This window comes from Xenia sp. Carnegie-2017, unplaced genomic scaffold (genome assembly GCF_021976095.1).
Source record: "Xenia sp. Carnegie-2017 unplaced genomic scaffold, XeniaSp_v1 HiC_scaffold_6, whole genome shotgun sequence".
NCBI lineage: Eukaryota > Metazoa > Cnidaria > Anthozoa > Malacalcyonacea > Xeniidae > Xenia > Xenia sp. Carnegie-2017.
The window spans coordinates 2,625,879-2,648,314 of record NW_025813526.1 but is presented as its reverse complement, the minus strand read 5'-3'; the positions used below and the strand labels follow the sequence as shown (position 1 = coordinate 2,648,314).

The 22,436-nt window shown below is 36.5% G+C and overlaps 4 protein-coding genes and 3 long non-coding RNA genes across 8 annotated transcripts; all 7 read left to right on the top strand.

Annotated features, from left to right (window-relative positions):
• Window positions 1-466: 466 nt before the first annotated feature.
• On the top strand, window positions 467-1,380 carry LOC124457402. Its single transcript, XR_006952561.1, has 3 exons — window positions 467-649; window positions 1,025-1,052; window positions 1,294-1,380. It is a non-coding gene; the product is annotated as an uncharacterized LOC124457402 (long non-coding RNA).
• Window positions 1,381-2,075: 695 nt separating this feature from the next.
• LOC124457401 lies at window positions 2,076-2,741 on the top strand. Its single transcript, XR_006952560.1, has 3 exons — window positions 2,076-2,101; window positions 2,237-2,347; window positions 2,652-2,741. It is a non-coding gene; the product is annotated as an uncharacterized LOC124457401 (long non-coding RNA).
• Window positions 2,742-3,667: 926 nt separating this feature from the next.
• Window positions 3,668-4,261, top strand: LOC124457400. The gene is made up of 3 exons (XR_006952559.1): window positions 3,668-3,840; window positions 4,045-4,138; window positions 4,204-4,261. It is a non-coding gene; the product is annotated as an uncharacterized LOC124457400 (long non-coding RNA).
• A 1,226-nt stretch (window positions 4,262-5,487) lies between these two features.
• Window positions 5,488-8,450, top strand: LOC124457398. 2 transcript variants are annotated; one of them, XM_047007663.1, is made up of 6 exons: window positions 5,488-5,629; window positions 5,827-6,909; window positions 7,038-7,290; window positions 7,424-7,557; window positions 7,643-7,920; window positions 7,993-8,450. In XM_047007663.1, exons 1-3 carry the CDS (start codon window positions 5,545-5,547, stop codon window positions 7,106-7,108), a joined length of 1,239 nt encoding a protein of 412 aa, XP_046863619.1. In that variant the 5' UTR covers window positions 5,488-5,544; the 3' UTR covers window positions 7,109-7,290; window positions 7,424-7,557; window positions 7,643-7,920; window positions 7,993-8,450. The 2 variants fall into 2 exon arrangements, with proteins under 2 accessions (XP_046863619.1, XP_046863618.1); XM_047007662.1 differs by having other exon boundaries at window positions 7,038-7,557.
• Window positions 8,451-10,320: 1,870 nt separating this feature from the next.
• LOC124458397 (52 kDa repressor of the inhibitor of the protein kinase-like) lies at window positions 10,321-11,285 on the top strand. The gene is made up of 2 exons (XM_047008421.1): window positions 10,321-10,677; window positions 10,746-11,285. The coding sequence occupies exons 1-2, from the start codon at window positions 10,321-10,323 to the stop codon at window positions 11,283-11,285; spliced, it is 897 nt and encodes a 298-aa protein (XP_046864377.1).
• Window positions 11,286-16,048: 4,763 nt separating this feature from the next.
• LOC124458395 lies at window positions 16,049-17,223 on the top strand. The gene is made up of 3 exons (XM_047008418.1): window positions 16,049-16,193; window positions 16,462-16,827; window positions 17,144-17,223. Exons 1-3 carry the CDS (start codon window positions 16,049-16,051, stop codon window positions 17,221-17,223), a joined length of 591 nt encoding a protein of 196 aa, XP_046864374.1.
• A 2,683-nt stretch (window positions 17,224-19,906) lies between these two features.
• LOC124457399 lies at window positions 19,907-21,671 on the top strand. Its single transcript, XM_047007664.1, has 2 exons — window positions 19,907-19,961; window positions 20,919-21,671. Exons 1-2 carry the CDS (start codon window positions 19,953-19,955, stop codon window positions 21,402-21,404), a joined length of 495 nt encoding a protein of 164 aa, XP_046863620.1. The 5' UTR covers window positions 19,907-19,952; the 3' UTR covers window positions 21,405-21,671.
• Window positions 21,672-22,436: the final 765 nt, after the last annotated feature.

The window sequence follows — 22,436 nt, the reverse complement described above, 5'->3', positions numbered from 1 at the left end:
GAATTAAGGCATCTTAGGCTTCTCTTGCTCATCGTTTCCAGGTGACATTACTGCCCAACCAAACCGAGTACGTTCTGCTACCGGTTCCCCCAATACGTCCTACTCTGAGTTTCTCAGGTGTGCAAATTTTGACATAATCATTAGCACCTAAAATTAGATGAATGGACAACAGCCTTTTCTCGACAACGTAGTCCATATGTACTCCAGACTGGAAAGTTTGTCTTGCGCAACCTAGATCTAGCTTGCGCAATTTCGGGAGAAATGCGCGTCCTGACGCGCAGATTTTAAAAAATTTCTTGTTCGCCGCGCATTTGTGAAATTTGCCGCGCAGCGCGAGAAATTATTGCGCAATATCAGCACATGTGCGTTGCAGCGCTGTTGTTTCCGTTGAAAAAAATTGTTGCCTGTTGAATGTCAATCTTACAAGCTGTTTTGACAGGCAAGTTCCGTTAATTTTTTTGGTAAGCCAATAAGCGTTTGATGACTAGAAATATGATATCTGAGCAGATTAACTACACATTCTTTGCTTTCGTTTTTCGAGCTTTCTCTTTTTAAGTGACTTCAAGGCAAACCATATCGATTCTTCGGTGTATTCTACGGTGATACGTGATATTTAATTAAACCAACTTGGGGTGTTCAAATTTGTAAGGTGAGTACACGTAATGGTTTAGTAAAATCAAAAGTACTGATACAAAATTACAAATGATAAAAATTCTGAAAGCATTAACGCTTCTAACACTAAACGCCCGGGAAACAAGTTATTATTTAACAGTTATGTTTTTTGTGTAACCTAAAAGTAGTGGTACGAAAGGATTTCTTGTATTACAAACTACAAAGCATGTTTTAATACATTTAAGGCAAATAAAATTCACAATCCTTACATAAAACATATTGATAAATGAAGCAATTTATAATTAAAACCGGTTTGCTAACGAACTAACAGGGCTTAGCTCGCTATTGTTTGGTGATAAAGCGAGATTTTTTGACAAACTTTTTTATCTAATTGTTTATTTATTTTTACTAGATGGCTGAGATTCAAGCAGTTAAATCAGGTAAATTCACGCGTTACAATAGCCGAAAATTTTCCGAACAACAATATACACAATATATATCAGCCATTGGTTGATTGCAGGAGCTGATTCGGTGATTCCTCGACAATATTCACTTCTCACTAAGAGTACCAAACCAACATTTGTGTGTTGCTAAAAACTAGTGCTGCTTGCCTTTGATACCAAAAAAACGTTCATTACATTATCTTAACTTATGTTTTCATTGTTGTTGCCTAATTACTAGTTTGCGTTTCATGCAAGAAGGAATGTGGAAGCCATTTTTGCAAAGTTTGCAAAAAAACGTGCCACGCAATTCCGCCTTGCTCAACATCAGCAGATGATGATGAAGGTTTTGGTGCCCAGGTCTTGTGTAGTGGCTGTGCAAAAACTGAGACAGCAGCAGTGGCTAAAAATAAGCAGCAAACACTGTCTAAGGAAGGTAACAGAACAATTATCTAGTGTTAGAATGTTAGTCGTGTGTAAGAGTGATCGTGTTTGCGTCACAAAGAAAAGTGGCATGACACTGTCAGTGGGTTTTATAAAAACAATAATAAACAACCAAGATTGGCTATCGACACATTTGTAACCATAAAAATTGTGTGTTATAGAGTTTTAGTTTGCCAACATGTTTAAAAGACATAGCAAGCAGCAGAAAACAGGACCAGAAGCAAAGCGAGCAAAGAGTGGACACGAGAAAACCCCAATGGGCTTTTGCTTACTTTGTTTTAGGCAAGGCAAACGAATTTTGGCTTGCTAGAGGGAACAAGTCCTCTAGCAAACCATTTAAAACTCACAGCGACAAGGGCGAAAAGACCTTAGCAAATGACGCTATTAGAGAAGATTCCCTCTTGCTAAATCTGCGCTACAGGCGTACAAAATGCTTAAATCGGCTAGGTAAATGAAAATCAAGTTCCCAATTCCCAAATTGAGAACTGCACTTACATTGTGTATGTTTTCTATGTTAATTGTATTTTCAGTACAAGCCAAGTGCAACAAAAATGTGGTGGCGACGGAATGGGAGAACGAATAGAAATTATGGAAGTCGATGAAAGGTAGCTAAATTGCTCATTCCCCTGCGTGAACCATAAAATAACCGAATATCACAAACTGCATACATGTTATATAATACATTTCTTTTACATATACAGTGATAGCTTTTTAAAATTATGAATATTAAATTGTATCAGAGAGCTTGGTAAGGATACGGCTGGACATGCAACTGACGAACTTTCGTGCAAAATCGTTTCTGGTGTCAGTGAATCTGAAAGTTGGGAGGAAACCGATGAAAAAGATGAGAGGTTTGTTAGTGAAATACGGCATTTTTCTTGCATTATAGTATCAGATTTTACGACATTTTGTCACGATATTTTGTGAAATTTATGCCATAGTGGTTGAAAGTGTTGACTTTTAGTTCAAGGCTTCCAATAATTCACTTGTTCGGATAAGTAATTTCTACATTACAAATTTCTTAAGTCGTTTAATATTAACGATGAAATCATTAAGTATTTCAACGTCTTCTGTTGAATTTCTTAGTACATATACTTTTCACACAGTTTGCAAGAAAATTTTAATGTTGGCTTTTTAACACTTTCGTTGTTACAGCGAAGAGATTGTGAGAGTTAATGCAGTAAGTAAGACGAGTAAGGCTGCCTCTATTTCAAACACCAGCCGTCTTAGCTATCAAAGCTCGCTTGTGATTATGATCAACAGCTCTCTTGTGATTATGATCACTTGTGAAGGTGAAAATGTCCTTATGCAATTTTTTTACAGAATCCAAATAACAATTTTTGATATATGGATGTACATATGATGCATCTTATTAAAATCGGATTTGTTAGGGGCTCATTATCTTAGTCACATTTAGAAAAGTACATAGGCAGCAGGTTGGATAATCACTAATTCATAGACTTTAGATTGAAACTAAAAACTTCAAATCATTGATGAAGTTGCTGGCTTCTTATGAAAGCCCAGGATTTGATTTCTTTGAAGCGCATATTTTCAGCACTGTACTGGTTATTTTTGATTATATTTTGTCTTCAACAGGACAATTTGATCTTAATTGGTTCACTGTACATTGCTCATCTTGTCAATGGAAGTGGTCACCAATTTCTGTTGACAGTATAATTGAGAGTGGCTGGTGGCCTGGTAGCCCTGAAAATTTTCATTACATAGTTAGTCAAGATGTCTTTAATTTGTAAGATGCATTTAGAAAGAGGATGCCTGGGTCATCACAATCTGTTTTTGTAAGAAGTTTGGAAGATATTTCCAGCTCTAGAGGAAGGGTGATTATTTTTTATGCTATCTACATATCTTTGTTAGTGTGCTTTTTACTTTGTGTGTATTTTTTGTCTTGCAAACCAAAAGCTACAAGAAATAAATCTTGATTTCAAAATAATCCTTTATGATCATTTCTTTCTGTGAATTTTGGTAAATTCTGGGAAGTCAAGGAAAGTTTGTTTAAAATTTGTAACAAGCACATGTCAATTTTTGTAGGCTTCATATAATGTGTATGTTTGAAGTATGAGAACTATATTATAGTATAGTGGGGTTTTGCATAATCAACAAATAGTATATAATTGTGCTATGTTTTGATTTGGAACTGGTTTCACTAGGAAAATGTTATCAATTCAGTCCCATTCAGAAAATCATTTGCTGAATGGAGCTATTGCCAACATGAAATTGACCTTCTTCATGAGCAGACATGGAAAAATTGCCCTCCTTGTAGTATTGATCAACATTCATGTCATATTGATGGAAATCAAAAAGTGTACAGATTCAGCAAAGTACCAAGGTTTGTGATATTGGATGGCGAATTCTCAAACTTGTAAAAATGGAATTACCCTTTGTAAACGATTCAGATACTTTTATGTTTTAATAAATTGAACCGATTTAACAAATCCAAGAAAAAGACCTACTGCTCATGTTTGATTCTTTACCTGCATTGTTGGGTTTATGAGTGCTTGTGTTCTAAATTGATAACTTACTTTTACCACAGGGGTCCAGTCCAATGTTATTATCGTGATGTATTGATTGCAAACAATAGTTTTGTGGACTCTCATTTAAAAAGTCTTGGTTCAAAGTCAATTCAGGTAATGTGTTATGAGGTAGGATTGAAAGGTAGTAATCTATTATTAGGTTAAAGCATTTTTTATAGAATGAAGATAATTCTTGTGGCGACACCCATTGGAAAGCTGCAAAAATGGTCTCCAAATTAAAGAAAAACCAAGATGAGACTGGACTTGAAGTTGCTGGATGCAGGCACTCGATTGCTCAAGCTACTTTGAACATGTTCAGAGGAGAAATTTATGGCTATGCTCACTACTTGCATATGAACTTTTTACAACCACATAAAGTTAAATATAAGTGGGAAGATATTATATGCAAATATTGGCCTTGGGCTCTACGTGTTACATCGGAAGAAAATCAAAATGCGCTAAAAAATATTGCACCAGCACTGTCTATAATGCATGGGAAATCACACAGTTGGTCATGTCAGGTACGTTACATACGTAAGTTATGATTGTTTACCCAATAACTCGTAAGCTAAATACCACTTACGCCGACGATAATGCTCTATTAAAGATTTTATGAGACAAAGCGTGCTTTTTCAAACTGTAATAATACTGTATTTCACGTAACTAAACCATGGTTACATAAATCTGAAATGGGTTGTCTTGAGTAGATGATTCTTTTCACACTTTTTAGGTTATTTGGAGCGGAAGATGGCAAAGTAGTGCGGCAGCAACTGCTGGCGAAGAAGTTGAGCAAATAAATTCGTATTTGTCAAGACTTGGCTCGACTACTAAAAATATGACGGCCTCCGGTGAGTATTATTTTCTTATCTGTATATCCACTCAGGTTTTTTGGTCGATTAAGTCCACGAACTAATGTGCGCATTAATGGTTGTACGTATTAAGGACGAGAATGCATTACTGAACACCTTCTGAGTTGGAACAAGCGAAAAATTTTAAACTTGGCAAAATCACTTATTATTCGAATGAAAAAGGTTACACGTTGTATATGTCTTCAGTTAATTGTCAAAATTATACGGTGGCCCACAGGTGTCACGGCACAAACAAAATCTCACGGCACACACAAAACTACGGTGGCCCATAAGGGACACAATACTTCCATGCAAAATACTATGTTTTTCATTGAACATTTAATATTTCCACGCAAAATACTATGTTTTCCAAGGAACATTTAATATTTCCGTGCAAAATACTATGTTTTCCAAGGAACATTTAATATTTCCGTGCAAAATACTATGTTTTCCATGGACCATTTAATATTTCCGTGCAAAATACTATGTTTTCCATGGAACATTGTTGCTTCGCCGTACAATATTGCTTGTTTTCCGTGCAACGTTCAAATTTGTGCGCGCGCATGAATTGAATATAATGCAGTTACTTGAAGTTTCGAGGAAATCTATTTGGTAAATCTAATCATTGAATCTCATAAAACACGAGTCTGAAAGTGGAATTTTTATAGCAAAATGTTCTGCCAAAGTTGTGGAACAAAGCTTTTGGATAAAGCCAAATTTTGCCACAACTGTGGATTTTGTGCATTATCAGATGTCGGTAAGTACACAACCCTATAGTTTATAAAATACAAGTGCACGAACGTTCGTTCAATTGTAAAATGGAAGTTGTTCATTCTACTTTTTATTTATTTAAAATCTTCTTGTCTATCCCTATTCTTCTCATATGTTTTCTCATATTTTTGGCTGTTGTATTATTTTCTTAAACAATATATTTCAAACTGTTTTTGAACATAGAAATAGGCTCAAAACCTCCAAGCAAGACCATTGGAGTAAAGCCCCTTTCATTTGAAGAGTTTCGTAAGAAGAAAGAGGAAGACAGATCATCAAAATTTAAGCCAAAACCTGGTGGAAAAAAAGCAAAGTTGTCAAAAGAGGTGAAGGTGCAGGTTGGCATTGTAAAAGACAAAAATGGAGATGGTGTATTGGTAAGGGTGAAGTCAAGGACAATAACAATTGCAGTTGATGAAGATGTTGATGGAAATGCTCTTCTTGAAAAAGCAATTGATAAACATTCCAGACATCATAAACAATTTAACAAGTATAACAAATATGTTCTTTTGTATAATGACATGTCAATTGTGAGGTATTTACCCCAGACCAACATACCATTTGTGCTTTCAAAATATAAAGAAGATTTGTTGCTGCCATACTCCAAAATGTATTTCTGGCTATGTACAGAAGATGATTTTGAAAATTCAATTTCTGATGAAAGTTCTGACAAGGAACTTGAAGAGATTTCGATGAAGTATCATGAGTCTCAACCTTCAACATCAAAGTCATTGGCCACAACAGGTTGTGGGGATTTCAATGAAGATGCAAGTAATAAAATCCTCCAATCCTCTTCTTTGTCTTCTCAAAGTTCATTTACCTCAACGTCTCAAGTTTGTAGTATGTCACAAGGACAATTGTCTCAGCATGGAATAGAAAAATATCTATTGCAACATCAATGCCCTACATGTCTTGGATATTATTCACGTGCAGACATAGAGGCTCATGCAGACATGTGTGCAGAAAGGTGGATAGACCCAATTGGCAAGTTATCAGATGACGATCAAAATAACCTGGAAAACACACTCATTGCTGAAGAGGAAATTGGACAGCCAACTGTTGCCACTATGCAAGAAGTGGTTCATCTAATTCAGGACAATGTTAACAGATTGTCGACCAACAGAGTTACTATTCGTAGGCGATTAGCTTTTGCAGATTATGTGGATGCACGGAAACGAAAATGGTTTGCTGAAGGAGGAAATCTTAAAATTTGTTTTGCTGGTGAACCTTCTATTGATGGTGGTGGCCCAAGGAGGGAGTTTTTCACAGGTGAGAAAATCAGTGAAGATTTTTTTCAATTCATACTGTACAACTGTGCAAAGAAACTAATATGTAGTAATTTGAATATTTGTTTTTATACCTTGTTTAATGCTAAGTCTGTTTCATTGTATTGACAGATGTCCTACAACACATTAAGTCAACTTTGATGATGCAAATGGTTATCCACTGTTTAGTGCACGAGCACTAGCAAATGAAGACTTCATGGTTGCTGGTGAGTTAATATCATCCTCTCTGGCACAGGGAGGACCAGCCCCATGCTTCTTGGCAAAGAATGTATTTAATTATGTGGCTGAAGGGGTAAATAGCATACAGGCCAACAGCTGGTTGGAGTTGGTTCATGATGCTAATTTCAAAGATGAAATTGATAAGGTAAAAAATATGCACTCATTGAGAAAAGCAAGCAAATTTCACTTTAAAATATCTCAAAGCTGTGCTTAAAGAATAGAAAAAATTAACTCTCATTTGTTCTACTTATTACCATAGCATTCTTAATTGCATTCAGTTAGTTAAATGTGAGAGTGATGAGGAGCTGAGGACATTGCTTTGCTCAGATGACATGATGAACATTCTGCAATCAATCGGCTACAGGGGTGTTCCCTCCAAGGAGAAATTGGCCTCACGAGACAACATTATTCGGTATAAAACCATGGTCATGTTTTCATACATACAGTTCAATCTACATTGTTCATCTTTTTTGACACATCAATATCTTTTGTTGTAGGTCGATTGTAATTGCAGGAATTGGCCATATGTTGGCAATGATGGACCAATTAAAAACTGGTCTTACACTTTTTGGGGTTCTGCAGCAAATTCAACATCACCGGGAGATAATGGCATCAATGCTTACACTGGATGGTGTTGCTAATTTTTGCTTGACTGCAGACATTGTTCTTGAAAATATGACTGTAGAGTTTAGCCTGGAGGGAAGCAACAAAAAGCAATTGGAAATAAATGTCCACAAATTTTTTTGTGACTATATTCAAGAATTGGACACAAAAGGTGAATGAGAGATAAATGCAATTGTACCTACTTTAATGGCTTTTGACTATCTTAAACACTTTTCCTTTATAGACACTAGCACATCATTAAAAACGCTGTACAGATTCATCACTGGAAGCCACTCTGTAACACCACTGGGAGCAGAAAAGCACATCACTGTCAAATTTAAGCATGGCTGCCCTGCGAATTGTAAATGCCGTCCAACTGCTGCTACATGTGACCCAAGTATCTGCTTTCCAATTCACTTTGATAATACTAATGATTTTGACTTAGCGATGGACAATGCCTTACTGGAGTATTCGGGATTTGGTTTTATATGAACTTGAAAACAAAGTCCTTCAATGTACATATGATATTGTTCTGTTGTCAAAAGAATACTTTTTGCAAACTATTAAGTACTGCATATTAACTACACATAACTCATCAAATTATCAAAAATATTTGTAGCATCATTATAGTCTTCTGGAAACTCTAGTTGTTGAATGTCCACTAAGTAATTAAAATAGTCTTGGAATATTTTCCCATTTTCAGTTTCTTGCTGTGCAATTCTCATTTCAACTTCCTGCAGCTTCTCATCAGGGACTTGGACTAGACAATCAAAGCCTCCATATTGCTCTGGGATGGAAAACAATATATCAGGTACTCCAGAGACAGTTTCATGTCTTGACGGTCTTATATGATGTGTATTCCAATATAATTGCACTTCATCAAGAGAACTTTGAACAACTCCATTAAAGGCAAACCATAAACATTGTTTAACATTGTCATCACACAAGTTCAGCTGCCTTTGCTGAACAAAGTCTTTAAAAAACTGGATCCACCAACTTGTACATGACTTTTTAAGATGTGACCACCAGTTTTCAATTCTCTGATTATGGGTAGATGTCCCTAATGTATGAGCTTGTTCTCCTTCCATTGGCCAACTATCATTGGCTCGAAAATAGCATTGAGCAGCAGCAATCACACCATTTTCAGTACCACAATCAGATCTTATTTGAAGTGGACAACCTCTGTATCTTCTGACAGCATCCAAGTAGAGCTGTGCAACTGATTCAGGAGCATTGTTTGACTTTACCACTTCCAACCATAAAACCTTCCTGAAGCCATCAACAGCACCATGGATAGGAAAACCAAATGGCTTCAATTTATCATATCCTGTTGGTAGTCAATTATAATTCATATGCTAAATTTTGTCACTGAAGTAGATATATAAACAAATTTTACATGAAAAAACATACCATCAATATGCCAGCATTGATTTGGACCTTGAGAAATATACTGACGCCTTTGAAGCCTTTTCCTTCTTCTTCTAATACTTGCCTCTGGGTCAAGTTGTCTTAGAATTGTCGCAACAAGTTTCCGGGGAACATGCACATGATGTTTAATTCGAAGAATGTGCCACATCTTCCGATAACCGGCTAATGAACCTCCAGCAGCTTGCATTTCTTGCCTGAGAAGGGTTCTCACATTGTCCTCAGATATGTTTTCATTTCGACGAGACAAATGATATGATTTCAAACGTCTTTTGAGAGTACGAACAGTCATTTCAATACCATGTTTCTTCATCAGCAAACAAACAATGAGGTCGTATTTATATCCAGCATGAAAATAATTTTCAATAATTTCTCGTTCATTCTCTGTTGTTAACAACATTATATCGCATTTAAGGCCTCATGTGAATAATAAACAGAATTTAGTATTTGAGAAATATCTTACCCGTTTGTGTAATTCCACATGAAGCACAAAACGTAATGTGAACTTGACAAGGAAACTCTACTAAACAATGCTTACAAGCTGCCATATTGGTTCGATTGGGTTCGATTCTTCGATTCGATGGATTCGATGGTTTCGATCACAATGTTTTTGATCCATTTCTAGATCTTAATATGCGCGCGCACAAGTTTGAACGTTGCACGGAAAACAAGCAATATTGTACGGCGAAGCAACAATGTTCCATGGAAAACATAGTATTTTGCAAGGAAATATTAAATGTTCCATGGAAAACATAGTATTTTGCACGGAAATATTAAATGTTCCTTGGAAAACATAGTATTTTGCGTGGAAATATTAAATGTTCAATGAAAAACATAATATTTTGCATGGAAGTATTGTGTCCCTTATGGCCACCGTACAAAACTCCTCACGGCACACACAAAACTTCTCACGGCACGCACAACACTTCTCACGGCACACACAAAATCTCACGGCACGCGCACAAAACTTCTCACGGCACAAGAGCAGTATTCAAAGAGACTGGGACTGATAAACATAAATAAAATATGGCGGAAAACGAGGGCGAAAGTTCTTTTGAAAGTGCGAGATTTTGTTGTATGTGTGGCACAGAGCACAAAAGCTTTGTGGCACAGAGCCGGTAAATATTCTGGTGCAGCAGCCCGAATAATGGCTATTCAAGAGAAAGCAGTGTATGTGCATTGTAATTCGCATATTCTTAATCGTTGTATTGCATCATCTTGTAAAGAACAGTTCGTACGAAATATGATGGATGCAGTTCGTGTGACGTCCGAGTTCTTTCGATTTTCCCCAAAACGTTTTGATTTGCTAAAGAAGATAATTAAGAAAGAACTGCCCAACTGCCGTCACAAAGTTATTATCGACGTTTGTAAGACCAGGTGGGTGGCAAGGATTGACGGTTTATTAAATTTTATCGAAGCTTTCCCGGCTATTGTTCAATGTTTAGACGAAATCAAGGATAATGTTGACGGGCACTGGAATGACGGATCAACTGAAAAGCTAACGGTCTCTATCACAGCATCGTCAATTTTCAGTTTATTTTGGTCCTTGTAATTGTTTCCGGCTTTCTGGAGATAACCAGACCACTTACTGTTCAGTTACAAGATTCTAGTCTAGATGCAAATGCAGCTCGTGAAAAGGTTTCTCTTTTGTTCGTTATGTTGGAGAGGTTCCGATCTGATATTGAAAGAAAGCATGAAACGTGGTTCAAGAATGCTGCTGACCTTGCTGAAGCTGTTGGTACTCTTCCTTCTAAGCCACGAACAACTCGTTTACAGAGTCACAGACCCAATACTTCAGCAGAGTCCATTTTGGAGTATTATCGTAGGGTTGTGTCCATTCCTTTCCTGGATCATCTTATTTCGGAAATTAAAAAGCGCTTTTCTGAAAGAAACTTAAACATTTTGGATGCCACATATGGAATGCCAAAAAATGTTTTGTCGAATCCAGAGGGATGGAAAGAAAGATTTTCTCAGTTTCTTAACAAATATAAAGACGACCTGCCCCAGCCTCGTCTTCTTCCCACCGAGCTTGAAATGTGGTTTGAAAAATGTCGTTTATCTAAAGATAGCTTGCCGTCTAACCTCGGCGATGTGACGAGGCACTTTTTTTAACATATTAACTGGTTTTCTAATATTCGCAACAATTCCAGTAACTACTTGTACATGTGAACGATCCGTTTCTACCCTAAGACGACTTAAAACATATTTGCGAAATTCCATGTCAGAAAGTCGATTAAGTGCTTTAGCTATGTTAAATGTCCATCGCGAAATCCCGCTTGATATTGACGAGGTTATCGATTTATTTGCAAAAAAACATCCAAGGAGAATTATCTTATGATGTTATAAATGATGATTGATAACTTTGGCTTTTCTTATCCAGTCATCGGCTAATCTTGGTGGTTGCCAAAGCTTGCTCACTTTTGCCAGTAAAAAACATGTTGGGTTTCGCAGTATCTTAGCGAAAAAATGATCGAATATGGCTTAAAATTCAAAAAGTTGAAGTCACCATCCACAACTTGTTAGGTAGAGGGAATAAAATCTCTTGACAGAATTCTTGATGCCTATGCTGTGATTTACAATGCATTGGATTATAGGAGTGGTATTACCAACGAAAAAAAAAGAATAACATTTATTATTACTTGTTGCCTGCCTTTAATACGATGATTACATCTTGAACATTTCTTTGCTATATCTACGTATCTTTTTCTGTTGTTGTTGGAGGAGTGATATTGTCAATGAAAGAAGAAGAATAACATTTATCATTACTTGTTGCCTGCCTTTGGTACGATGATTACATCTTGAACATTTCTTTGCTATATCTACGTATCTTTTTCTGTTGTTGTTGGAGGAGTGATATTATCAATGAAAGAAGAAGAATAACATTTATCATTACTTGTTGCCTGCCTTTGGTACGATGATTACATCTTGAACATTTCTTTGCTATATCTACGTATCTTTTTCTGTTGTTGTTGGAGGAGTGATATTATCAACGAAATAAGAAGAATAACATTTATTATTACTTGTTGCCTGCCTTTAGTACGACGATTACATCGTGAACATTTCTATGCTATATCTACGTTCCTTTTCCTGCTGCTGTTGGAGGAGTGGTATTATGAAATATCAATGCAAATAGGAGAATAACGTCATTAGTTGTCCTTGCCTTCTTTTCACATCACTTTTACGACTGTTAGAAGAATGTGGTCAAAAACGTTTGCTTCATTTGTTTGATATAAGAAGGCGGCTCATGATTATTTTTGTGCTGTGAAATAGTTTCTTTGCTTTTCACAAAAAAATATGCCATGCTTCTCCCTTTTTAAAATCACTTGTGTATTGGAATGATACCCTCGTGATTGAAAGTTGTTGAGAAGGTATGAAACTTGAGAAAGCTGATAATAAAGATGAAATTGTTTAATAGTGAAAATTTTCATTTTAAATTATTGAAATTTACGAAAACTTAATTAACTAAGTAAAGCCAAGGTTTTTGCAAATTTTAACGTCAAAATGCGGGAAATCACATTTCCGAGGGTCTAAAATTCAAAACTTTCCGGGGGAGCATGCCCCCGGACCCCCCTAGAGGACTCGCGCCTTCGGCGCTCGCAGTACTGCATCAGTCACGAAAATTGCTGGATCCGCCCCTGCTGATAGTCTAGTAATGACTAATGTTAACTGAAAATACACGAGATACAAAAGCATTCCATTGATTCCAAAGTAATTTCAGAGCACTTAGTTGATTTAAAGTATATTCAGTGCTTTTCAATGACATGAATGCAGTAAATTAGCTACAAAACATCTTTTTTTCACCAGTGATGTTTTTAAAGAGAAAAAGTCCTAAGAACCGAGTGATGGTGCATCTTGCAGGAGAGGAGGGCATTGATAATGGAGCTATGGCAAAGGAATATTTTACAAATATCATGAACGAAATTGGAAAGAATGTGTTTCCAGATGGAAGCCCCCAAAATTCAATGCTCAGTGTCCACAACGGTACATTTTATTCATGTGGCAAATTGTTGCAAATAGCATCGCCAAAGGAGGTCCTCCGCCATGTTTCCTAGAGGATTGTGTTTATGATATGCTTGTTCTAGGAAATTTCAACATGAATGCACTTATTCCTGAAAACCATTTAACGTCTCATGAGCAAACACTGATAAAAAGCATCAAAGATAACCCGACTTTGATGCAAGATGTCATTTTGGAGCACGAGTACACTGGCAAGATCGATAAAGAGCATGTTGATGATATCATTGGTACTGTTATGGTTAGCATCGTCAGCAAACGTCTCCTCTATCTAAACGAGTTTCGTAGAGGTTTGGATCTCTATGGATTTTCGGCCTTATTGCAGGCTGAGCGTGATTTGTGCAAGCAGCTTTTTGTCAAAGGACGGTCTGGACAACCAGCTGATGCTAACTATTTAGTATCATGTTTCATGCCATATTATTCAGAAAAAGGAAGCTCGCGGCGTGTGATTGAACAGGAAATGATTGACTTCTTTCAAGATGTGTTAATGAGTATGGAAGACCAGAATGTAACAGGCTATATAGAAGATCTGACATGGAATGATGGAGAAGATAGTCTTGGTAACATGCAAGACAACATGGAAAGGATCACTTCCCTGTCTGCAGATCTAACACCATCAGGAGTTCTGGGGTGGCTCACCGGACAAAAACATGTCCCTATTAATGGAGAAAAGTTAAGAATCGGAGTTCATTTTGATCATGATTGTATGGCACGTAATACCATGCATAAAATCTGTTTCCCAATCGTAGGATCATGTGGCAGAGACATTACATTACCAGTTGAGCATATGAAAACAAGTGAAGATTTCAAGCACGTTTTCATGATTGCCTACTGTAAGGGTCAGAGTTTTGGGAAAAAATGAAACTTGTCATTCTAAATCAGTAACACCTTATCAGTGTTATCAGATTATTATGGAATGGTTACTTTTTTGTTTGATTCACCCCAATGGCAACTTTTAATTTTACTTCTTTCAAAATTATGTACTTACCAAATGCTTGTTAGTGAGGAAACATTTACTATACACTTTGTTAATTTTTACGTTAGCAGATAAATGTGATTGCTACCTACAGAAGATACTACCTACATTTTTTGTATAAACAAAATATATTAGATTAATTTGTCTTATGGCCAAAATAGAATTAAGAGAGGGGGTGAATATTCATATATTTACCTCTGCTTTGCTGATTTGCTTTGTTAGTGATTATAATTTCAAAACAAATCAGCAGGGCAGAGTTGAATATTTGAATATTCACCCCCCTCCCCACTTAACGTTCTAGCTTCGTGCCTGCCTATAGCTACATGAAGTCTGTTGAAATTGAATGTCGGCAATTATATTTACTTTGCATAGTACTGAAGAATATTGTAAAGCTCAGTTGCCTGTTTCCAATCTTTTGGCTTGTCGAGATCACAAGATTGTAACACGTAGTTGAAATATTCTTGGAATATGTTTTGCGTTTATATATCAAGCATAATGAATTTCTGTAGAAGTAACTGACAGTAAAAAGTGATTGCCACCATCACATAGCTCAGGTAAATAATACAATGAGTCAGGTCTGCCTTTTACAGTATCATGACGTGATTTTCTGATATAATGGGTGTTCCATTGCTCTTTCACTTCGTCTAAAACCTTTTGTATCACATCCGAAAAGCAAAACCAAAGACACTCCATATCTAACTCTGATGAGAGATCAACTATCCTTTGATCCACTAGATCTTTAAAATAGTTTATCCACCAAGATGAGCACGACTTTCTGAATAGTCCCCACCACGACTCGATTCTTTGATTTCTAGGAGACGGGACATAACGATGGCTGTCAGCATCATCCCGAAAAATGATTGAATGGCTGCCATTATTCCATTTTCAGTGCCTAAATCTGTTACCAGATCAACAGGACATCCACCAAAATGTTCGACAGCATCTAAATAAAAACTGGCTATATCACCTGGGTGGTTGTTGGATCTAGTTACTTTTAGCCAGAGTATCTTTCTACTCCACCCATCAATGCAACCATGTATTGAAATCCGAAAGGCTTCATTTTATCATAGCCGTCAATGCCAAGCATAATTTGGGCCTGGATTTTGGTATTCCTTCTTTTCAAGCGATGCTGTCTTCGTTCAGTTCCTTCGGACATATTTCACGCAAAATCTCCTGAACAGCTACTGAGGTACTTGTATGCCATTAAGTCGTAGAGTGTGCCAAACTGACCTATAACCCTGAAGACTGGCATGACCATCAACAATAGTTCAGATTGACTCTCTTACAGTAGACGCGTATTCAACTTGCCTTCTTCCTAGACCATATTTCTTTATTCTTCTCTTTAAAGTGCTAATGCTTAATTCTATGTCGTGTTTCTGTAAAATCTTCTTATTTCTTCATAAGTAAAATCTCTATAAAATAGTATCGTATTATATCTTCATCGTCAAACTCTTCATTTTCCTCAGCATCTAAGTCATCCATGTTTGAGGTCGTGAAAACATTCGCATGTATTTGAAATAGCCTTTGAGAGTGATATTTTTGCCGCCGCCAGAAGAACTTTCGCCTTCGTTTTCCGCCATATTTCATTTATGTTTATCAGTCCCAGTCTCTTCGAATACTGCTCTTGTGCCGTGAGATTTTGTGTGTGCCTTGAGAAGTTTTGTGTGAAGTTTTGTGTGCCGTGCGATTTTGTGTGTGCCGTGAGAAGTTTTGTGTGTGCCGTGAGAAGTTTTGTGTGTGCCGTGACACCTGTGGGCCACCGTAAAATTATAGCTACGTACGTGTATAATATGAAATGAATTTACAGCTCATAGTTGTGTATAGGTCTTGTTTGAACCCAATACGTTTACTGCGCTAATATGATTATTTTTCACTGTTTTTCATTATGTGTACTAGTATTTCGAAGACCCGCGAAACTTTCATCTGCCAGGACGATTTTGTAAAGTTAAGAAGCGAACTTAATGTCCAGGATTCAGACTTGGACGACTCGATAATGCAGTGGAAAGAAGAAGTTCAACAATTTGCGAGAGGTATACCTCTGTTATAACATTGTTTACTTTCAAATATTTTTAGAAACATGGTTTAGTATTGAACAGTTCTGTACTTATGGTTGATTTTTGTTCAAACATTTAAAACGAAACTATATGAAATACTTCCTGGCCTGGCTCAAATTTTTATGTTTGGCAATTGTTATTTTTAACAATTCATTTTACCCCCGGAAAATATATAGCTATACAGTATTGTATGGAGTGCTTAGTAATTACGTAGATAAATTAATATTTTTTGTTGTTTCTCTAGAACAACAAATTGGAGTTTCTTCGTTGAAAGGTGCCGCCGAAGAGTTCTTCCTTTTGCATCAAACTGTTGAAAATGCTCAACATTTGGAGAATTTTGTAAGAGACAACGATGATCAAACGCAGACATTATTGGGTGATAGGCGTTTCGTTCATGACGCTCAAAACAAAGTGAAACAACTTGAACGAAATGCAACAAGATTTCTGGAATTGAAAAGACAGCTTTTAGATGGACATGTGACAGAGGAGCAGCTTCTTGAGCAAGGAAAGTCGCAGCTGGCAAAAATCACAGTAGCAAAGCTGCAGAAGAGATTAGAAATGTTGTATTTTTCAGTCACTAGATGCACAAAAGAAATAACTTCTCTTGCTGGTGAGTTTTGTTGGGGTTTTTTATGAGTAACTGTAAGCATTATTTTAAAGTTTGTTGCAAAATCTAAGTGAGTTAGATTTTAGATGTAGGCGACACAAAATGCAAAATATGGAACAGTTTTATTCGAGATAAATTGTGCTTTATCTAAAAGTAAACGGGTAAATACCATCTACACCATCCTCGTAGAAATATGTAGACTTATATTTATGGGCCACCCTACACTTATTTTGTGCGAATTATTTCAAAGCATTTTGCCAAATTGCTGTAAAATTGCGATTTGTCGTTGTTACGTATATTATACATGTACGTACTGTAGATTCTAGCAAACGAAGATCTTCCATGAGAAAGAAATGCGCTAAAGAGAAGTCCGAAATAAAATCCACCGAGAAGAGTTAAATTGCCTCAAGTCTGTGTGGTCTTCCACGACAAGCGCGAAGAAGTCATGTCTGGATATTTTGTTTGGTCGTTTAACCAGTGTGACATAGATAGTACGACTTCACCTGGTGTGTAAAGAATCTGCAAATATAGTTCTATGTATATTGTGACGCCCATGCTCGCTTTTAGTTTCAACTATTTTACTTAACAATATTTAGATATACCTGCGTTTCAAGGCACAAATTGTCGATAAGTACATGTTAGTTAAAAGATTGGAAGAGGAAAAGCACTTCTGAACATGGAGATGAAAAATTATATGATTTATTATTTGGAAAACGTTTTGCCTCTCCTTTGTGAAAGAAAGAGAAGATTAAAGATAGGATAGGTATACAGATAAATGTTCGTATTATGTTAAAACAAGCTTAAAGGTTATGATTTATATACTGTGGAATGTAATGTACATGCTTAACATATTTTGCAATTATTTTTAGTATTTACAAATAATGTTGATGAATCTGATGACTATTCTTTCCTTGAAACAGAGGTCAGATAAGTAGTGAAAATGACACCAATCTTTTAAAATACGAACATACTTATTGACATTATTATGTTTGTTTTATAGAGCTTTCTTCTAGATGAATATCAGGGGCGGATTTAGACTGTTGCAAACGTTGCAAAGGCAACAGTCAGAATTTTGCAAAAAATATCAGTCCCATAAAAATCGCATAAAACGATTAATCGGGTTCGCAATTTTGCATTCATGCGTAGTGCAAGTTGTACTTCGTTAAATTAAGGTTATACAAAGACACTAACATGAAGTATGTGCCTATAAATCATCTAAACGCGATCGCATCGTTCAAAATCACACTGAATGGATTATGATGAAATCGGCAACAGTTTGTTGCTTAATTTAGCGAGCTTTGGCTACAGCCAGACGTGCTAACCCAATCACATTGCTAATTGTGGCAACAGTTGAGCATTGCTTAACCAATCATATCACAAATCACAGCAACAGTGACAGTGGCAACAGTTCGATACAATTGCGTAATTTGCTTTTTATGACTTAATTTTGGTGTATGGACAACTTAATTGTGCTAATTTGGAAACATTCAAAATGTCATCTTACGATACGTTAAATAAATGCGCGGTTTGTTGAATAAACCGCCTTCCTATGACGAAAAGGCAAGAATGAGTGGGATTTCATCACTCGGCAAGAATGCGAGAATTTATTGCAGCCAAACTGAGTAAAACGAGTGGGCGACATACAGCATGTTCATATATGTCAATTTTCAAAACTGCAGTTCCCTCGAAGTCAGGAATTACGCTGCATAAATCACTTCCCAATAAAGTTAGTAAGTTAATAAGTATGCCACACTGGATTTCACTAGAAAAATTCGACAAATTTTATAATTGACTAGACTTTGTGATGTACTGTATGCAACTGTGCAAATAAATTGTTATTGTGTCAATTTTGCAAATAAATTTGCACAGTAGATCTGTAATCTGCAGACTCAAAGGCTCTATGACTTCTTAATGCACATGCCTTTAATGTTGTATTTAATATTATTTATATTGTGTGGTTTGTATCATTTGTATTTAAATACATTTGTTTGTCACTTCCCACATATGTGGTGGTGGTATGGACAAACCCAAGAGCATTTGAAATTTAAGTTTTAATGTGAAATGACTCATTCCTGGATTTGCTTATGTCTTTACGGCTTCTACTATATGGATAGGTTATTTAGATAAATGCTGATATTTTAATCTAAGTAATGATTGTGGTTATATTTATAATGCAGGCATAGATTTAAAGGACGTAATTTTGATGCAGATACATATCATGTGTCTTCCCTGTAAAAATAATTGCAGTTAATGTATTGCTGTCATAACTTATAAACTCTGTAAAACATAATGTTTTATTTCTATGTCATTTGATAGTTTGCACTTATTCCATTGTTATATCAAAATATAGGACTTCTGGTGATGGTAATTGTCTTTATAATTCATGCTCCATTGCAATGTGTGGTGATGAAACCTTAAGCCCGCCGCACACATGAGCTATTGGCTGAGCTAACAGCCACGCGTGAAATTTGCTTAGCTGTTTACTCGTGTGTGCGCATAGTTTTTCCAGCGTATTTTGACACGCGTGGCCAAGAGAAAAAAATTTGTCATGTTTGATAATTTTTAACATTCGTGCCAAGAAACGCAATGTTTGCGGCTGCTGTGAGTTAAGAGCTTAGCTGATAGCCAATGTAAGCCAATAAAATCACTTACTTTGTTCACGGATTTTACAATTATGTATGTATGTACTTACAACATGGAGGCAAATGAAATGATAGACGAGGTTGTTTCGAAGACAAATTAGTAGAATTATGGCCAGATTATCCATGCCTCTATAATGTTCGTTCATCTGAATTTAAAGACAGAGTGATGAGGCAGAAGGCTCTGGACGAAATTGCGAAAGCAGTCAATAAAAACGGTATTTTATGCAATTTCTTGTAGACTTGTTTTGCTGTGAATTGTGAGATGTGATATTACATGAAAAACTTCTACACTCAATGCTCGACATTGCTTTGTTTAATTTTAACAGTGGAATGGGTAAAGAACAAACTAACTTTAAGGAATTGCTATCGAAGGCAAAAGGCACCTCCTTCGAACTGCACGCGGAACCTTTCTAAGAGAACTTCTTGGGTTTTGATAAACTACAATTCCTTGAAGAGCATGTTGCCATCCGAGCAACAGCGTCTAACATGGATGATGTAAGTTTTTAGTCAATCATCAAAATAGTCATAGTTAACACATGTTCTCTTGCCATGGTACAGAACCTGCATCTGACACAAAATACTCAGTCAAATGCATACGTTGTTTCTTTGCACTATTTGTTGCATTTCTTGATGTACTGGGTTGTAACCCTAATAGTTGATAGTTCTCTCTCCATTGGCCTTGTATAAGTACCCGGTTTTCAGTGTCTTCATGATCCCGAAAATTGATATAATCATTCTTGTTCTTCTCTATCATAAAGTTATGCAAACAGCAAGCAGCAAGGATAATGTCAACAACCTTTTCTGGGTCAAGTTTGATAGTTGTCAGAAATACTCTAAACCTGTTGGCTAAAATGCCAAAGGCATTTTCAACTACACGTCTTGCTCGTGAGAGTCTGTAGTTAAAAATTTGTTTTGGTTTATCCAGATTTCGATGAGGATAAGGTTTCATGATATCTGTTCTCAATGGGAATGCATCATCACCAATGATATGATAACAGATCTTTGTTTGATTCCTTCAATTGCTTGTGCTTGTGGTAGTTGAAGGCTATTATCATCTAAAGCTTTTTAATAATGAATTTTAAACACACCGGCATCCCCAGCTCAGCCCTGTAGCCCCAACATCCACAAATAAGAATTTATAGTTTGCATCCACAAGGGCAAGAAGCAAGACACTAAAATAGTGTTTGTAATTAAAATACTCAGAGCCACTGTGTGGTGGTTGTTGTATGGCTATATGCTTTCCATCTATTGCTCCCACACAGCATGGATAGTTCCATTGTTTGTGAAAACCATCAGCAACTTTACCAGTCATTATCTGTCAACGGTATCTAAACATAAATAAAAAATTGATATTTCTCTTCAAAATTTACAATCTAATTAGGTTGTGTTGAGTATGAAATATTCTCCAGGCTATAGTTATAATACTTATAGTGATCATTTTCCTTTTTACAGACAAACTCTTTGGTGGCACGTGATAACAGTGATAATGAGAATGGTTCCATGCTTCAACATGCCATAGATTCTGATGAAGATTTAAACACGCTAGATCTTACTGACAATAACCAACAGGTTATCAAGTCAACCAAACTACCAACAAAGCCAAGGGGAAAGTCGTTGAAGAGAAAGTTGGAGGAAGAAGAATTAAGTGTTATGAGAAGCCTGACTTCTGCAATTGTTAATGATAGCAAAAAAGCACAAGAGGATAAAGAGCCAGGGGAATGTGAATCATTTGGAAAATTTTTAGTGGAGTCACTGAAAAAAATGGATCAACAATCTAGACATTATGCTCAGTATCAAATCAGTAATGTGTTATTTCAAGCACAAATAGGCATGTTAAATCCAGTTCAAAACAATTCAAATACACCACAGCAAGATAGATGCACTTCGCAGTATTCTGCACCACATTATATCCACTTTGGAAACAATCATGGAGTTTGATAAAGGAGTCTGAGTTGTTACATTTTATTGGAACTGTGACTTTTCATATAGCTATTTTAGCTGAGCCTGGTTGACTTTCTTTTGTTTTGATTAGCTTCTATACTTACTGTAAGAAATTTTGTTTCATTGATTTGTACAACGCCTGGCATGTTTCAAGTACAATATTAGATATCGTTCGTTCTCCCATACGATACTGGAAAGAGAGACTTCTGAACGATTCTCCTTCAAAAAAATAAATGATGAATAAACTTTCTGTTTTTTAATTCACATACTTGTTCACTTCGTGCCAAAACTCACCGGTTGCCAAATAGCGTAAAGTAACTGCGAGCCGCTCATGTGGACTAATGGTTGCTCTCATCCATGTCTCCTTTTTCTGAATTAATGGTCTAACCATGTTCAAAATAAAGTTAAATGAGTTGATATCTAATCGGTGATATTGCCGAAAAGATTCGGGATCTTCGCCCTTCAGTTCTTGGAGGAGATTTGCGTAAACACCACGGCCCTGGCGTTTAAGAATCCATGACTTGCTCCACGTTGTTCGCAAATTAGTCTTGCGGCGACGGCGTCGCCGTAGAAATATTAAAAGGACTGCCACTCGATGAAGATTTAAATGAGCCGCCATGTTTGAATTTCCCGCGAAAAGTATCGGCTGAGCGAATGTCGCGGCTGTTTGCGGCAAACACGTAATGTGAGCAAATTTCACGCGTGGCTGTTAGCTCTGCCAATAGCTCATGTGTGCGGCGGGCTTAAGCCACCACTCTTCGATGCCTTACAAGCATAGAATTGTTTATGAATATACCTTATTATTCTTCCCATCCTTTGATTGAACAGCAGCATAAGCAAGGTGCGTTTAGGTGTAAGGAAAATGCATTTGCTATGTGTCTATCTGATGCTGCACTTGAATGTTTTGATAAAAAAGATCAGAAAAAGGCTATTTTTGAAGAACTTTGTAGAAATGCTAATGATCAAGTTTATTCATCTTTCCTGTGTTTGATGTCATTGTCAAGCGTCATCAGACTTCCTATTGAGTCT

What these genes read in the sequence shown, in the direction of transcription:
- LOC124458397 (XM_047008421.1), top strand. Translation starts at nt 10,321, where the DNA reads ATGGCTATTCAAGAGAAAGCAGTGTATGTGCATTGTAATTCGCATATT. An exon ending in GATCAACTGAAAAGCTAACG is followed by an intron (nt 10,678 to 10,745) that starts GTCTCTATCACA and finishes GGCTTTCTGGAG; the next exon opens with ATAACCAGACCACTTACTGT.
- LOC124458395 (XM_047008418.1), top strand. Translation starts at nt 16,049, where the DNA reads ATGTGTACTAGTATTTCGAAGACCCGCGAAACTTTCATCTGCCAGGAC. An exon ending in AGTTCAACAATTTGCGAGAG is followed by an intron (nt 16,194 to 16,461) that starts GTATACCTCTGT and finishes TTGTTTCTCTAG; the next exon opens with AACAACAAATTGGAGTTTCT. An exon ending in AGAAATAACTTCTCTTGCTG is followed by an intron (nt 16,828 to 17,143) that starts GTGAGTTTTGTT and finishes TACGTACTGTAG; the next exon opens with ATTCTAGCAAACGAAGATCT.
- LOC124457398 (XM_047007663.1), top strand. Translation starts at nt 5,545, where the DNA reads ATGTTCTGCCAAAGTTGTGGAACAAAGCTTTTGGATAAAGCCAAATTT. An exon ending in TTGTGCATTATCAGATGTCG is followed by an intron (nt 5,630 to 5,826) that starts GTAAGTACACAA and finishes TTTTGAACATAG; the next exon opens with AAATAGGCTCAAAACCTCCA. An exon ending in AAGGAGGGAGTTTTTCACAG is followed by an intron (nt 6,910 to 7,037) that starts GTGAGAAAATCA and finishes TTGTATTGACAG; the next exon opens with ATGTCCTACAACACATTAAG.